The sequence below is a fragment of the Mauremys reevesii genome, linkage group 2 (assembly GCF_016161935.1).
Source record: "Mauremys reevesii isolate NIE-2019 linkage group 2, ASM1616193v1, whole genome shotgun sequence".
Taxonomy (NCBI): Eukaryota; Metazoa; Chordata; order Testudines; family Geoemydidae; genus Mauremys; species Mauremys reevesii.
In genome coordinates, this window is record NC_052624.1 from 94,910,743 (window position 1) to 94,928,632 (window position 17,890).

Consider the following 17,890-nt stretch of genomic DNA (forward strand, 5'->3'; position numbering starts at 1 on the left):
AGTACTCCATACTTAGACAATTACAGCTGAATGGCCTATATATGCAGACTACATTGTATGTACTATATTGTATGTACAAATGGAGAAGCATTACATTAGGAATTCACATACATTTATATCTACCCACTATGCAGTACAAACTATGGGCACGCAATCTACTGCTACTGGTGCACAACCTTCAATAAGAAACTCATCTGGTCAGCAAATTTCATTTGAAAATATAGAAAACTATTATAATCACTTGTGACACACACTGACAATTAAGAATATGTGATGTGAAAACATTTCATGTTAGCATATTGCAATATGTTGATATATGACATTGTTGCCACAGCCTCATCATTTCTATTAAAAAAAATAAATAAATACTTGCCCATGCAAAACAAATACAAACCTTTTAATACATTATCACTTGGACATACATTGGTGTTTGACCAATAAACACCACATTAAGATGTTGAAATTAACTTAAAGAGTAAAAACTGTACTTGTAGTTTTGTTGCAGTGTTTCTGGAACTATGCAAAAAATGACACACTCATTTTTTGCATCCGACGAAGTGGGTATTCACCCATGAAAGCTTATGCTCCAAAACGTCTGTTAGTCTATAAGGTGCCACAGGATTCTTTACTGCTTTTACACTCATTTTGGGTACCGTTGTTTCACCTCACCTACAGACATATGGCACCACTTGACAGCTGCTTATCATACTTCATCTAAAAGAACATAAAATAAGCTTTGAAATGTGAGATGTGGGGGGAGTGCAGGTTGGGTACATTAACCTCCAAAAATATGGCCCTTTTTGGAGAATTGCCACATGCCTGAATGGGACTGGATCAGAGTGCATTAATTAAGTGTAAATGCGTGACAGCAAGGTCCACATGGACAGTTTGTCTGCAGCAGGGTAGACTCACACCCCAGTTTGCCACAGACTAAATGTTCATGCAAATAAACCCTTAATTTTTGTAATCTATTAGAGTGAATTTGAAATTAGTTTAATTACAAAGTAGATAATTTTTTGCAACATCTTCCAAAGATCATATGCTCACGGCATAGGTTCCTAAGGCTAATCCCTTCTAATCACTTCTTGTCTGCCTCAAACTTCAGCAATCAAACCAACTAAAATTAACCCTTAAGATGCTAAGAAATTCTATAGCCATTGATATACACTTCCACTTAGCTTTACTCACAGTAACAATTGTTGCCTAAGGAAGCATGCCACATGAGAGTAAAACTTTTGAACTGAAACAGGTAAGTTTTTGAACCAACAGTTAACCAACTAACTGCATTTCTTCTGTGAGACAATCTGACTTCCTCGACACTGGAGCAGATTCTCTGTCCTGGCCTGTTCCCTTTGCCCTGGTTAGGAAGTTTGCAGCAGGCATAGAGCTGGCATAACTGGCTCCTAAGTCACCCTTCCTGCAGCTCTTGGTGGGAAAGGCAGGATGAACATGTGTGGTAAAAGTGAGCTATGTTTTGACTATGATCAGTTGGTCAGTGGTTTCTGGGGGACCACTGCAAGCTGGCACAAGAAGTTGGAGCATTCTCAAGGCTGATTTAGTTGGGGATTGGTCCTGCTTTGAGCAGGGGGTTGGACTAGATGACCTCCTGAGGTCCCTTCCAACCCTGATATTCTATGCTTCCATGATTCTATGGCTGCTGTAGCCTGTGCTGGAAAGAGGGGCTGAGCAGAGAAAATCATGGCACCTTGATGTGTCCCACTTCACCAAGTGTGATGTCGGTGAATCAAAGAATCTGAATCATTGTCTGTATATGCCATTTGGAACATGTTTTTCCCCTGCTAATTACTTTAATTTTTCTGATGGGAATGGGAGAGACACCAACATAGGGTGAGCTGTAATGATGCGATGTACTGATAGAAATGCAGAAATTTTGCTTGCGCCGCACTGTTTTGCAAAGCCTGCCTTGAATTTTGAAATAGGTGGTGATCTCTGCATTGCTACCCCAATATGTATTTCTATTTGATAGGTGACAGAAAGAGAGCTGAAATCTGGGGGTTCAAACACACAGGTGACAGAAAAGAACAAGAAGGAGTACATTGAGAGAATGGTAAAGTGGCGTGTGGAACGGGGAGTGGTTCAGCAAACAGAGGCTCTAGTCCGTGGCTTCTATGAAGTAAGTAACAAAGTTGCTCACGCCATCCACCACTCATGATCTGAATGTGACAAGCACAGGGGTAGCCTACTGACAATACCACATCAGTGCACTGTGATGTGGCTAGGAAGATAAGTTTAGAAATGAATGGAATTCTCAAAACCTTAGCAGGCAGGGGTAGTAGCATCAGGAGCTGATGTGTTTAATGTTAGTGATTAAGGGAGAAGGTAGATGAATGTGAACTTGATCCTGCACAATAAAAAGTGATGAATGGAAGAAAAAGCACAGGTAAACCTGACCTGCACTAATGAGATTACTGCTATCCAGTCACAACAATAGTCCTATCTCATAGTAAAAGTAAAGCAGAGAAAGTTGCACATAGCTAAGCACCACACTGGTAAGATGAGGACAGCACTTAGGCCCTTGTGTCCTCAGACAAGTGTACATACTGCCACTTTTTCACCATGCACACTTGCAAGTAAGGGAGGGGGAACTCAGGGTAGGCTTATTACTATCGTGCAGCAGACCATGCCTAGCACTTGATCTCATTTGCACCACATGAGTCTTCTACTTGCCAACCTTGTGCACCCTGCTGTGTACCATACAAGGACTTTCAGGATCAAATCCTCTATCTGCTCAGACTACAGAATATAGTCAGTTCCCAGAGTCTTGCCTTTTCCACCACTCATGCCTGCCAGTCAGAGGCACAGAGAACTGAAGATCACAAGCAAGGAAACAAAAAAAATTGCTAAAACATTATCCTAGGTAGCTGTACCCTGCAGAAATCTCCTTTCATTCAAATAGAATAAGAATTTCTGGCATGTTTGGATAGGATGTGTCCTGTCAAACCACATTTCACTTTCTTTGTGTATGTCATATGCTGTCCTGGCCAGAAGCTGAGTTTGTTGACTAATTAGCAACGACAATATTAACTGTTGGTATTGGCTTTGGTAACTTTGAAAAAATGTCAGTCTATAAAGCATAGTGAGCCTGATTCTTCTCTCACTTACCCTGCTGTAAATCCAAATTTATTTGAGTAAAACTAGTGCAGACAAGAGGAGAATCAGGCTCAGTATACAGAATTGTAAAATGATTTTTCTTCTGTGGTTATTTCAGTTTTTCGGTTTGTTCCTTGATATTGACTGTCAAGCAGAGGCCATTGTTGATTTTAAGACTCCTCAGGCTAGATTTTCAAAGGTATTCAGGCTTCTAATGATGCAGATCAGTTTGGGATTTTCAAAAGGCCATAAGCAGTTTAGGTGTCTGACTCCCATTGTTTCCAATGGAAGTTCAGTTCCTAGGCTGCCCAGGCACATTTGAAAATGTCCATAGGCATGTATTTGTATCGTTAGGCACCTAAGTACCTTTGGAAATCTGACTACTAGCCACTAGTGGCTGTTCTAAGCAATAAAGGCTTTTTGAAAGATGTATAAAATACTGTAGTGACGTATGGGTTCCAAATTTTCTTCTTCTGTTGGGGGTTGGAGTGTGAGGAAGTACAGAATGAACACATGATGGAGGAGAAGAACTTTCCAGAGATAGTGAGACATACTGTATCCCTAAGGAACTCATCACAGGGCGGTTTGACATCTAGCATTCTATCCTATAAACTGTGGCTAGCCCAAATATATAAAATGCTGGATCTCAAGCTTGTGTTAATGGGCACTGTTCCATTGGAGTCATTGGAGCTATGTCAATTTACGTCAGCTGAGGATCTGGCTCCAAGAGTTGCACTGTGGTAGAATTCATGAAAGTGCTCGACCGCCGCAAGAACTGACAAAGGCAGAAAAGCTGTATATTTGTCTCTATATTCTGTGTTCATCTCAGTACTGTACAGTTTGTGAAGGATTTTTTTTAATACCATTAAGAAGATAAACCTCAATTTAATCATGCATGAAGTACTAGGGCTGCTATCTTGTAACCATATTCTGACACAGACTAAAAGTAATATAGAAAAAATATACCCTATATTTTGCAAATCTAATACGCAGTTGACCATTAATATCACTGTTCAGAAGAGATGCGGTAGGAAGAAGTCCTCTGCACAAACTATTTCCTTTTCCTTCTGCTGTTCTATTCTGATCAAATCTCCTCATAGATCAGCATTGTTTACAATTAAAATTCTCAGCAAACTCACAAAGAAGAGCAACTGATTTATTAGCTGGTGATTGGAATCTAACTGCTGACATGCGCTCTTAGTCACAGTAGGCAGCTAATCATCAGAGCCGTGACTGGGTTTTTCTGAGACAATGCATCTGCTGTACCTCCAGTCCAGAGTGGGCTCAAGAATGGTTTGTGTTTCAGGTTGTAGACTCCAGGCTTGTCTCCATTTTTGATGCCAGAGAGCTAGAGCTGGTGATTGCAGGAACTGCAGAAATAGACCTCAATGACTGGCGTAACAACACAGAATATCGTGGAGGTAAACTATCTACTCATACTTAGGAGGACCTTCATTATTATCGGGCCACATCCTGAGATGCGTACTCAGTGTTTGCTCTGTTTTTACTGGGGGAAACTCCCACTGAATTCAGATGGTTTCTCTCAAGAAGGACTCAATGAAAACTAAATAAGGACCTCATGATTTGGCCAATAGACACGTTAATACTAGAACAGGTCTTGCAGTTTCTACTCAGATCTTAGACAAAATGCCTTTGACTTAATGGGAGTTTTGACTGAGTAGAGACTGCAGAATTTAGCTTATACTTTATTTATATTGAAGAATATGAGTAAAATCCTGGCCTCATTGAGACAATGGCAAAATTCCCATTAATTTCAATAGAGCTAAATTCTGCTCCCAGATACACTCTAATAAAATGCTGCACTAATTTAAAGCCCCCAAGTCAAAGTGTTTCACTCCTTCATTCAACACCAGCACTAAATCCCCTGCCCTGACTAGTTGGACTTGTTTTGAACAAAGAGCATAGTGTGTGCAGGAACTGTTGAGTAATGGGCAAATGGGTTGTCCCCCCAGGTCCCTCGGCTCTGCAACGCACAAGAAAACTCAATGGAGTTGACCTGTCCTCCATAAACACAAGATGCAAATTTTGGCTGCTGGCTGACCACCAACTATTCTTACCTATTTGTTACTTAAGCACTGAGCTACTAGCCATAAAGAGGGTTCCCTATAATGGTTTTCAAGTTTAACTCCTCTGCATAGAGTGTTATCTCAGGTGGTTATTTAAATATAATTATTGAGCCAGATTGAGCATGGGTTCATTCTACTTTCACTAGCGTGATCTCAAGCCCAGAGCTGTGGTGGAAAGTCTGCCAGGGAAGGGCTTGCAGCAGCCATTCCCCTCCAGATGTTGGAGATCAGTACAACCCCAAAAGGGACTGGTATTGGCCATGAAGAGGGTATGGCCCTTTAAAGTGATTCAGACCTAGGATGCAGGTAGCTAGGCCCGCACCTTCCTATGCTAGCTTCACTATCTGGACCATTGATTTAATTTCTTTACCCCTCTTATTACATTGAATGTTATCTGCTATAGATGTAACAATTTATCCAGTTCTCCAGTCTTGGTTGTATTTGGGAATCAGAAATGTAGCCTTCCATCAAGCTGTCATAAGCCATATAGAATATCAACTTTAGTCATTTATATTTAACATGCATAACCACAGTATTTGCCAAAATGTTTTGGGAAAGGGCTGTATACCTGAGTTATAAATGTGAGCTGTGCTGTACATGGAATTTTGTAGTTTCAAATTAGTTAGCTGTATTAAGTTATCCAGAGGTGAGAAGACAATAGGGCTGAGACATAGCTCATCAATCATTAGATCAGTCCTTTGGCTGAGGTTTTGTAGCAAGAGAAGCTAATAGCTCACATTTCTTTTTGTGGAAATGTATTGAAATGGTACATCATCAGATCCAGTTCCCACTTAACTTGTATGTTTCTAATCTCTCTCTCTCAGGTTACCATGATGGGCATATTGTAATACGGTGGTTCTGGGCAGCGGTGGAGAGATTTAACAATGAACAGAGACTACGATTCCTGCAGTTTGTCACTGGAACATCTAGTGTGCCATATGAGGGATTTGCAGCCCTTCGAGGGAGCAATGGTCTGCGGCGCTTCTGTATAGAGAAATGGGGGAAAATAACATCCCTTCCAAGGTATGTCTGTATTATGAATAAAATCTTAAATGTTGTGGAGAAGATGAGCACAACACTTCATTTCAGTGTTTCTGGCAGTTAATGACAGTGAATACAAGAGCAGCAAAGAACAAATCTCACTTCATCACGACACAGCCAATGAACCTACAACCTACAACTCAGTGAAGGGTGATTTCTTTTGGTATCCTTTAGAGATGGGTTGAAACCAGACCTTCACATTTGGACTCCTTTAAATAGTAGGGAATGGTCAGGATGCTAATTCCTCAGATCCAAACCAAATCTTTTTGTGAGATTTCAGCACTTGTGAGATTTCAAAATGTGTCTCTGATTCAGCCAGAGATACCCATTTCCTAGCCCAAGTCCCATAGGGATTCAGATCTGAACACCTCCACTGGATCTAATTTGTTCCATTCTGTCATCCCACTCTTCAGCGTGTCATAGACTCATAGAGTTAAAGGCCATAAGGGACCACCAGATCATCTAGTCTGAGCTCCTGTATATCAGAGGCCACCAACCACCCAGCACCTGAACACTGAACCTGCATACTACTGTGTATGGGACCATTAGGAAGCTGAGTGAGGAAATGGGCTGTAGTCCGTGTGATGATACCACCCAGATTTATATATCCATTCTAATTGGCTCAGTAGGTGCAGCTGAATGATTTACCCAGTTCCTAACAGATTGAAGCTTGCCTGAGAACTTGCTGAGGCTCATCCCAGACAAGATTGGAATAATGAATATAGGCTGTGGGAAGATTTTGGGAGAAAGGCAGAGGCAATTGTCTTGGTTTAGGGAAAGTGTCTGGTGTTTCTGACATAGATTCACTGCCTGGGCATCGTGTTGGATTCCACAGCTGCAGCAGTGGCCAAGAATATTTGCATCCATTTGTGTCCAACCATAATAATAACAATAATACCTAGCTCTTATATAGCACTTTTCATCAGTAGATCTCAAAATGCTTCGCAAAGGAGGTAAATATCATTATCTCCATTTTACAGATGGGGAGATTGAGTCACAGAGAGGTGATGTGGCTTGCCCAAGAGACCAATAGCAGGGCCAGGAATAGATCGTGGATCTTCTGAGTCCTAATCAGTGTTCTGTCAACTAGACCACACTGTCTTCCATCTAGGTTGTGACTTCTTTTCTTGAATGTGGATGTCACTATGTCTAGCCATGCTGTTGTCTCCTTGAGATTGTACTACTGGAGTGCACTCTATATAGGCTACATCTTACCACCATTAAGAGATTTCAGCTAAGGAAATGCCCTATTTGCTTAACATTCCTCATTCAGGGAAGACCTCTCACCTGTGCTTCAAGATCTACATTGGCTTCCATTCATTTCCAGAAGGATATTCAAAGTGTTGTTCTTGCCTTATAAAGCCCTCAGTGGCTTGGGACCTGCATACATTAGAGACCATTTCCAGTTAAGAACAGCTGAGAGGTGCTCCATACAGTCCTTTCGGGAAACTGGGGGAATTAGCCTTAGTTTCATCTGCACTGGGAATTAGCCCTCGTTTCATCCACCAATGACCAGACAACTGTGTAAGCTGTATTGGTGCAAACCCCATTTCAAGCAGCATTAAACTGCACTGTTGCCAACTGTAATTTACCATATCTGCATTAGGGGTTTGTCCAGTGCAACTGTCCTTGTGGGTGGCCAGGGATGGCTGGAATCAGGGCAAATCCACAGGGTAGACAGGCCTGGGAGGGCGCTGCTGACAAGGCATTTTCAAGGATAATCCTTTGATTTTATCACATGCTTCCTACTTTGGTTTGACAGAGACCAAGTCTAATGACTTTCCTGGCATTCTGCAAGTCCCATTTGTTTTTTCAAATCTTTGAGAGGTCCATAACCACCTCTATAGATGGGCTATAGAGGTGGTTATGGACAGTCCTGATTGTGAACACGAAGAATCACAAAAAGTACAAGTTCCAAGTGGTGCAGCATTTCTGTAGAAATCCATCTACATTAGACTTCTCTATGTGAAGACGAGCGGGTTTTGTAGTGTATATAAGAAATGCCAGGCTGACCTGTCAAGGGCTAAAAAGGTAATTTGCCTCTTTCTCCTCTGCTTAACTTTCTGTGTTAACCCTAGGCATTGCTTATGACCTAGATTCAGTTAGCCTCAAGATATTCAAGTTAACTGCCTTAAGTTTATCCACTGATTACTCAAGGTCTCATTCTCCCCCGAAGAAGCCTTCTCTCCAGGTCAGAGCTACAGAACCTTCTAGAACTTTCTGAGCAATGTGATCCGGACAAGTGAAGCAACCATTTTCTGATGGGAGAAAAACCCAGATTGTTCACCATGAACTACCGTCTATATTATTTAATAATTGTAAAGTGCTGTTGAGTGCATATAGCAGTCAGAAATATATAAAACACCAGGGCCAAAACGCCAAAAACTGGACACTGAAAATTAAGCTCCTAAAGCCACATTTACTTGAACTTTTTATTTAGATGCCTAATTATGGATTTGTTTAGAGGGTTAAAGAGCATCTGACCATATCCTCTAGGCACTTGGGCATAATTTAAAAATGCACACTAAGTGTACCAATGTAAGGTAACTCACTACAGATCCTCCTCCCCAATTCCCCACAATTCAAACAATTCCCCACCTCTACATTTGCACTTATTCCCCTCCCACATTATCTAATGCATGGGGGAAATAGATAACCCTTTCTATGTGCCCTAGAAGTAATCAGATTAGATCAGTTAGGTGTTCAAATATGGATTTAGGACCCTAACTTTTGGCTTGAGTTTTTTCATGAATGCCACAAAATTCTTAGGCCCCAGTCCACCAAGAATTATGACTGTTTCTTCTGCCATAAAAATCTGCAAAAGGTTGCATAAACCTCCAAGCAATTGGCTTCTTCAGCTGGGCCTGGCACAGAGATGGATGTGGGGTTGCTGGGTTTTAATGGCTAGGTCTGGTCTGAACATTTCCAGATGTTTTACAAAGTATCAAGAAAAGTTTTAAATATTTTGTAAGAACCCAGGGCTCCCTCTTTGATCTCTTCTTCCTTCTCCTGTTTTAGATGTGTGACTCTTCCATACACATTGTCCTTATGCTTTAGTGGTGCAGTGTGCAATTGCTCCTGTTTTGTTTACCAATGAATACAGATATAGTAATGCCTAACACTTGCCACAACATGCAGCACTACCAGCAAAGACACATGGTGTGAATTTCTGAGGTGAAATGATACTTGTAATAGTACTACTATTAATACATAGCGCTCATGATAGGGCTTTCTGGAAATAGCCGTGTAACCACAGCGGCAGGAGGGGCCATCCACCCAAGTACGTACCAAAGGCTGATCTATGTTGAAAACTTACATCAGCATAGCTACTTCTCTCAGGGATGTGAAAAATCCCCGCTCTCTCCCAGGAGACATAGGTATTCAGACCTGACCCCCAGTGTAGGCTGACAGAAGAATTCTTCCATTGATCTAGTTACTGCCTGTTGGGGAGGTGGATTAACTACAATGATGGGAAAACCCCTCCTGTTGCTGTAGTGAGTGCCTACAACGACAAAGCTGCAGCACTGCAGCTGGGCCACTCTAGCAGTTTAAGTGTAGACACAGCCTAACATCTTGGACAGGATTGTACTCAGGGTGCCTAGACCATCACATCGTCATGGGTACACTTCTATTTTTAGTGCGGTACTCCATTAGAGCTAGCATGAATATGTATTCTCAAGATGGAAATTACACCTCCAGCTCCAGGTATACAACTATTAACAGTAGTTATGACTTTAGAGTGGTTTGGAAGATTTGGACTCCAGGAGCTTTATTCTAACCTCACTTATGCTGGTGTAAATCAGGAATAAATCCACTGAAGTCAACAGAGTAACACTGGTGTGAAACACTGGCATAAGGAATATCAGACCCAACAAGTGGATTATTTCCATTATGCATGGGAAATGAGACATAGGTTATTTTATTCTAATCTACATCTATGTATCATGTGTACACATTAGAATAAAGGCAGCCAAAGCAGAAAACAGCTCAGAGATATTGCTCTACTTCCAGACCACAAGAATGTGACTCTGCAGCAGTATCCAACCAGAGTGTGTCTAACTCCTACAGGACTCTGTCAATGTAAAACTACGGTTTGTTTTTCCTCCAGACTGCTGTAGCGAATCAAATGAGATACCACAAACTAGGTAACAGAGTCCAGGCACTTAATGTTATTTATGCTGGTTTCTGTTCTTCAGGCCCCAGGTTTACTCTCCCTGTTTAATATGGAAGACTCCCCTGTGAAATGCAGCCATTATACATTGACTCCCAGTGCTTGGTTTTTAGTAAGTTTCTCATGGGGGAAAGATCGTTCTACTGTTTGGGTTTATAGCTGGATGAAGATCTGAGAAAACTTCTTCCCATCTATAGCCTTGTTGAAGCAGGAGAAGCTCTTATCTTGTGTCATGCAGATTTTTGGCTCTCAGCCAACTCCCTCAGTCTCCCAAGAACTGGACCTTAATTCCCCCCCACACACACACTTTAATGAATACCAAAAAAACCCAAACCTTCTTATATTAAATCATGTAGCTGTGTCTAAAACTAAGGAAACAACTTCACCTGAAAAGTATGTGCAAAGAGAGGGGAAAACATTCTGTTACAGCTGTCTGAGGAGACAATGCCCTCTGCTAAGAGCTTGATCCTGAGAAGTGCTGAACACCTATACCTCCCATTGGGACACATCCTGAAATCCTTACTCTGTTTCTCCTTCACAGTCAGGCAAAACTCTCATTGGCTTGAAGGAGAGTTCTGCCTAGGTAAAAATCAAATAAGGACCCCAGGATCTGGCCCAGCAATTTCAATAAGAATTGCAAATAATCTGTACCTAAGAGGCCTTTACTCTCTCAATCAATATAGAGAATTAGCTGACTTTCCCTTGAAAGTGATTTTAGTTCTACAAAGTAATTTATAAATACCAGCATATTGTCTGCAGTTAGCATATGCAGATTATCGGTAAATATTTGATCTTGCATAAATGATCTCTCTTGGTCCTAAGATATTTATTAGGCACCTATCATCATAATATCCAGAACTGCCATATAACAATTAAGGTACTGGGTGTACAAATAACAGAATATAAATTCATCATTTCCCCCTTTCCTAGTGGTGTGTGTGTTCGTTTTGCTTGTTTTGTTATTTTTTTAATCCATGATCCTTCTCCTCATCCTCCTCCCCTCTCTTTCCTTCTTGAGTCCCTTCCTCTCTCCTAATTGCCCTATTACAGTTCAGTCTAAGGGAGATGATTATGGGATATAATATAATTCTCCTTTTCAAAGTATAGTTCCTATATTGTTATTCTTTATATTCTCATTATGTATATGTTTGGCAAAATGTCATGCTGACAATAAAATGTTACCAGGACAGTCAAATATCCAAGGCACAAACTGATTCAGATGTGTGACCCTTGGAAAACTGGTCCTCCTGTAAAGGAAGCATAAACCATTTTTGCTGAAGACATCGGAAATATAACCTTAGAGCCTCAGGTCACTTCTTAAGCAAAAAATTCCCAAGAGGAACCACTGAGAGTTTCCCTTCACAAACAAAGAGGAACAAAAGTAGATATTTGTATGGAAGACCTGAGAGATTTGAGGATTGTGGCTGGGAGTTAGTACCTCTCCCTAAAAAAGCAAGGTGAGAGGAACAAGTGGCCCATTTCTGTCTCTCTGGCACTGTTCTGTCAGAAAGCAAGCCTTATTACAGCTGATGGGTTAAAGCCATAAGTTTGACAGCGGAGAGTTGTGTGTGCATTTGCTGCCTTTGGGCTGTCAGCATTATAAAGATTAAGGAAAGTGACAAAAGAAGAATGCCAAGAGCTTAAAAGCTTACATGTAACTTTTAGAGAGGACATTTAAAAGGAGAGAAGTAGCAGTGGAGACACTAAGAGAGATCTAGAGATTCAGACCCCCACAAACTACCAGGAGTTATAACTACAGACCGCAAAGAAGAAAGAAATTTAATGTATTAGTTGATAGTTTTTCTTCCTTCAAGACAAGAGCATGATAAGTAGGTCATAGTTTAGATTACCTTATCTTATGTTTTCTTCTAAAAGCGTAGAAGTCAGTTTCATAAAGGTGTAAATACTCTGCTCTTTCAAGTTTTGGTCCTCATACTTATTGAACATGCTCTCATAAATGTCAACAGGCTAACAGGGCTAGCTAGAGGCTTAACTGAAAGAAGAAAGCCTATTCGCAAAATGTAATTATTGTTTCTTCCCTTGCTCATGCAGCATTTCCACTCCAATACACAAAAAGGGCCGAATACTTCAAAATGCTGAGCCTCTCCTGCCATGTTCTGATTACAGTGACATCCGTGGCCATAGAGGCTGCTCAGCACACCTTAGGAGGTGCTCAGCCCCTTGCAGGATTGGGCACAAAGTTAAGGGACTGCGACATTACAGAAAATGTCCCTGTCTCTTAATTGACCTATATGCTTAGGAATCACATAACATATAATATAAACAACCCAAGTGCTGAGTTGAATGCCTTTTGGTTCAGCTGGAAAAGGAAAGGGTTTCAACTTTCAGCTGCAAGAAGCAAAACTAATGCCTTCTCAGCAATACCGAGAAGGAACAGGGAAGACTTATCTTCCTCCTGTCTATCCCCCTCCCCAAACCAAAAATGAGAACTTGTCACTGCATTACATAAGTAGACACTTAACACCCTGGGCCCAGCACATCAAGCCTGTCCCCAGACTTTGGCCCTTGCAACAAAGAACAGGAAATGATAGCTGGCCCACTTACAACACTGCAGAAGGTCACATGGAAAAATTTTGTTCTTAGTTACACTGGTGTAAAACTGGGCTGACTGCATAGATTAATAGAACAGAATTTAACCCCATATTTTGTCCTTTGGCAATGTATGGTACCTGCATGGTAGTTGGCCTGAGAGTTTCCCTTTTTTATTTGGTTGTTTGGGGATCTTTTTGTGTGACAGATACTTTTGGGTTAGAGGGTACAAATGTTTTGTTTGGATAAATGTCCAAACATCTCCAGATATTTTGAGGTTCCCTTCCCCTTTTTCCCTCCAATAGTTCCTCCCCCGTTATATGACCCTGTAATGATCTGCTATATCCTGCTGTCCTCCTCTACATAAGCCTTTGTCCTGTACAAACCCATAATCCGATGTTTGCTTGTATGTCCAATGAAGGGCCATTTGTATGGCTCTGAGGACACACAGTATGTTAGGTCCTTGCCTCCACTGAAATTGTAAAGGAATGACACAAAGAAGATTCTTCTCTGCCCCTAAATGCTCTTTATGTGTGACACCCAAAAGGTTAATAATGGCTTCAGTTTGGAGGGTCTTTGTTTCGGAGAACTGGTAATAAGAAAAAAAGTAGGTCTGTGCTCTGAATCTAGCCCAGATGAAGAGTGACTGAAAGTCATTAACATTAGAAGCTTGCTCACTGGCTTGATTGAAATGAGTTTGATTATCTCAATCCAGTTCCTAGTGGACAGGTGTCCATATCACAGTAAACACCATTGCAGGTAGCACTAATCAGCACTTTTGCTACTAGTCTCAGCAGAGTCCGGTGACTGAATGGACCAAGGGAACTCAACCACCTTCTAGCTTCTGAAAAAGGTTGACACACTTTGGTAGGGCTTAGTGGGTATGGCTGAGGAACACAAATAATGGTAGAAGGCTACTCATCTCTAATGCATACATCACATGATGCACTAACTTGTGAGATGTATTATAATAATGACTTTATCAAGGTTCATTTATTTCTCTAACTCCTTTATGTTCCCAGTTCATTTCCAAAGGAAATTGCTTGTATTGCATACTCTCTCAGAGAATAACCAGTTTACAATTTTTTATTCAGAAAAACTAGTAAAAGCTCTCCTAACTGAAATGCTGCAGTGCAATGGATACTATGCCTCTGTCTGTTTCAATTTCCTGATAGCTTTTAATGATTCTCCCCTTTCAGTTCTACAAGGGATTAGGGTTACTGTGTGCAGTTAAAAATCAAAATAAAGACAGGCAAATCTGTTCTATCAGCAAATTCAAAATCATTTGGACTGGTAACCATGATCATCTTTTACCAATTTATGGATTGGTAGATGGTACAGTATGGTTGGTAACCATCTCTGCTGTCATGCAAAGTCTCATGCCAACTAATCTGCCTTCAGCCTGGTTTTTTTGGTTGGCCTAACAAATGAGCGGCAGAGGATAAGAGGGAGTCTACTTTAGGAAGGGCTCTTCTGCTTCAGCTCATAGGAAATAACATGCATTAAAGGATGAGATCTCAGAGCTGGAAGTAAAGCAAGGCAATAGATTCGAAAAATACCAGGAGCCAGATTCTCATCAATCACCATAGCTCCACTGGCTTCATTGCAGCTCTGCCATTTTACAGTAGCTGAAGATCTGGCCGGATGTGGATATGAAATACCAGACATGAACAACACCCATCACCATGCCTAGGGCTTTGGGGGGAAAGGAGACATATATGTGCACTCCCTACAGAGATAGAGTAAACACAGCATGATGGATTACTAATTAGCATCATTTTGAGGCTGTTGAGGGTATTTGTAAAGGTCAGTGTGTTTCAAAACTAAAAAGCAAATAGCATTTTTATGCTGAACTGACTGGAACGATTTTTGTTAGTAATTTAGGATTAGCCTCCCGTTCTTCCATAAAAGTGGCCTCCTCCTACTTCCATAAAAGTATTTTAAATCTTGAGGATTTTTGATCACCAGGGTTACTACAAGAAAAGGAAATAGTAAACGATTTAGCAAAGCCAGAATACAAACGGAAATCTTTCCCCCAACTCAAGCATGATTTAAAACTAGAGTTGGTTGGAAAATGGGGACATTTTTCATGGGAAATGTGTCCCCTATTTTGTTGAAAAACTTATCAACTGGCTTAAATTGTAAATGTTTTGTGAGAGGGACATCTTGTCTGTGTTTGTACGACGCCTAGCCCAATACATAGATTCTGACCTGCTGTACAGCACAGGCTATAGAACTTCCCCAGATAATTCCTAGAGCAGATCTTTTAGACAAACATCCAGTCTTGATTTTAAAATTGCGAGTGATGGAGAATCCACCACAACACTCGGTAAATTGTTCCAATGGTTAATTACTGTCACTGTTGAAAATATATGCCTTATTTCCAGTCTGAATTTGTCTAGCTTCAACTTCCAGCCGTTGGCTCGTGTTGTACCTGTCTCTGCTAGACTGTAGAGTCCATTATTAAATATTAATACCTCATGTAGGTACCTATAGACTATAATCAATGGGCTCCTCATCCCTGACTAGGGCTCCAAGACATTACAGTAGTACAAATAATAATAATAATCATCATCATATTTAAAACCCATCCTTATAACAAGTGAGTTACAGAAACAGCATTCTGCTTTCTAGAGACTTTCTTCTTTCAGGCACCCAAAGCAGTTGGTTTTGTAGTGTTTCCTGTTTTCCCACTGAACCTACAGTTGTCAGTTCTGTCTTATTACTCCACTCAAAGGGCCAAATTTACCAATACATTCCAACTGTTTTATAACTGTCCTGTAGTGCAGAGCTTAACCAGCCACTTATACCAGATGTATAGCTGCTTTGCATTTCTGGAACAGCACAGAACAGCTAAAGTGGCACCAGTGAATATTACTCTGTGTTAAGTCTGAGGCCTTAATTCCACAGTGAACCTCACATTTGCACAGGGGATTCACCCACATGGAGCTCAGTGCAGGATCTGGGCCTAATGCAGGATCTAGCCTGTCATACAGATACTTTCTGTTAATGCTTAGTTTGTGTATATACATATATATATAGTTCAAATTGATGCACGTATATTTTTAAAATATCTTCTGGCTCTTTGGATTTTAGGGGCTTTTATTTTAACACTCAGGCTTTATTTAATTAAAGCTTTTTAGCCATTTAGAGGACATGAGTGAACTTCCGTCAGAATAAGCAGTGTTTTCTCATTAATATATTTGTTAAAAGTAAATTAAACTTACCACACTGCATTTTTCCATTTGCAGGGCACACACATGTTTCAACCGCTTGGATCTTCCACCCTACCCGTCTTATTCTATGCTGTATGAAAAGCTGTTGACAGCTGTTGAAGAAACTAGCACGTTTGGACTTGAGTGATGGAATTCAGGAACTTCTGGTATTTTCTTGGCTGATGATGTCACCTTCCTTCCTCACCATCATATGATCTTGGTTTTCCATGTTTTTATTTTTGAAAACAAAAATCAGGATTGACAAAAGCTGTGCATGAAGAACTGCCTCCCTCTAAGATCTAACCTTCATGCTTTCATCCTCAGTTTCCAATGGACTGCTAGCCTGTATGCAATAGAAAAACAACTGTCTCAAGGTTTCTGTATATCTCCACATACCTCCATTAATAATAATGAAAATACAAATGCAGGTTATGTTACACTTGACCAAATGTTGATAAATGTTTACTTCCACCTATGTTGATTAAAAAATAAATAACCTCATCAACCATTTTAAGCTTCTATATGCCTGTGTCTTCTAAACAAATCCACAGTTCATCTTACTTCTTACCAGTTGAATTCAGTACTGGGAGGTGGTCAAGCGTTTCTTTCATCCATCCTTGTTTTTCCTGTACATATCGTCCATCATAGAGATATCTATGAGTAAAACTTAAATTTTTATACATGGACTCAAGATCCACATCAACCGGAACTGGCCCAGGCACATGGTGCAGATAAGACATTTAAAAAAAAAAACAACCTGTAATGCAATGCAAAGTATTCCAGTGGTTGCTATGGATGGTTACTTGCCGTACCAGAAAGAACTTGCACTTCAGACATTTTTGGAGGGGAATCTCTATTGTAATGTTTACCACACAAGAAGCACAAATTTGTGCATACTCAAGAGGAATGTCTCATTATGTAGCATAAAGGACAAGGATCCCTTACCTAAATATTGTACATGACAAAGAAAGGGGGACTAAGAAGAATGTTCTGCTCTTGTTAATATCTTTGGATTCTGTTTACTGATTCTTTGTTATCTGATGTTTAAAACACACCCTACAAATGAGAAGTATAGACAATCCCGTTCCTTATATCAGAAGCCATTTATTTCTTGTCAGGCAGGGCTAACTTCTGGTTGTTGTTTTCTCCCTTTGTTGTCAAATGCAAACCTCCATAGCCTCAGAATTGGTTGTGCACAGAAGGGTTTAGACAAAGTTCTATTAAATGTGAAGCTGCAGCGAGATTGTATCTCTCTTTTGCTTAAACATTTGTAGCAATTCTTCTTGGAGTGCAGCTCAATGACCCACATGGCCTCATTAGGTTCCACCAAATTAAAGAGCCAGTTTTTTTCTGGTGCCTAATTGAGACCACAAATTCTTTAATTTTGTGGGCTTCACCTTTCAGCTCCAAAGCCAGGCAAGGCAAGGCACACAGTAGCATGCTTGTCTTTGATGCATATTGCTGAGGCTATTACAATTAAACCCACAACACTGGTTGTCTCCAACTTTTAACCTTTGCTGCCCTTGTTTTCCAAAACTAATTGTGGATTGAAAGTGTTTGTCTTAACTGGGAAAATGTGAAGTGAGCACGATAGGGTCAAAGACTACCCATAACAAAAACTAAGTGAAATATACAGGGTAATTCTTTCTTGATGGGAGCAATAGCTCACGTGAAAAAGATGGCAGTCAGATACCACACCCCAGGGGCGGCTCCAG

General features: G+C 40.6%; 1 protein-coding gene across 22 annotated transcripts in view; it reads left to right on the plus strand.

Moving 5' to 3' along the window:
- Positions 1-16,683, plus strand: part of HECW1 (HECT, C2 and WW domain containing E3 ubiquitin protein ligase 1) — a 451,523-nt gene extending 434,840 nt beyond the window's left edge. For all 22 annotated transcript variants that reach the window (XM_039525998.1, XM_039525991.1, XM_039525994.1 and 19 more), the window contains 4 exons: positions 1,988-2,134; positions 4,418-4,532; positions 6,023-6,221; positions 16,212-16,683. In XM_039525998.1, the coding sequence (XP_039381932.1) occupies positions 1,988-2,134; positions 4,418-4,532; positions 6,023-6,221; positions 16,212-16,323 (573 nt within the window). In that variant the 3' untranslated portion in view covers positions 16,324-16,683. The remainder of the gene's footprint in view (positions 1-1,987; positions 2,135-4,417; positions 4,533-6,022; positions 6,222-16,211) is intronic.
- The last annotated feature ends 1,207 nt before the right edge of the window (positions 16,684-17,890 follow it).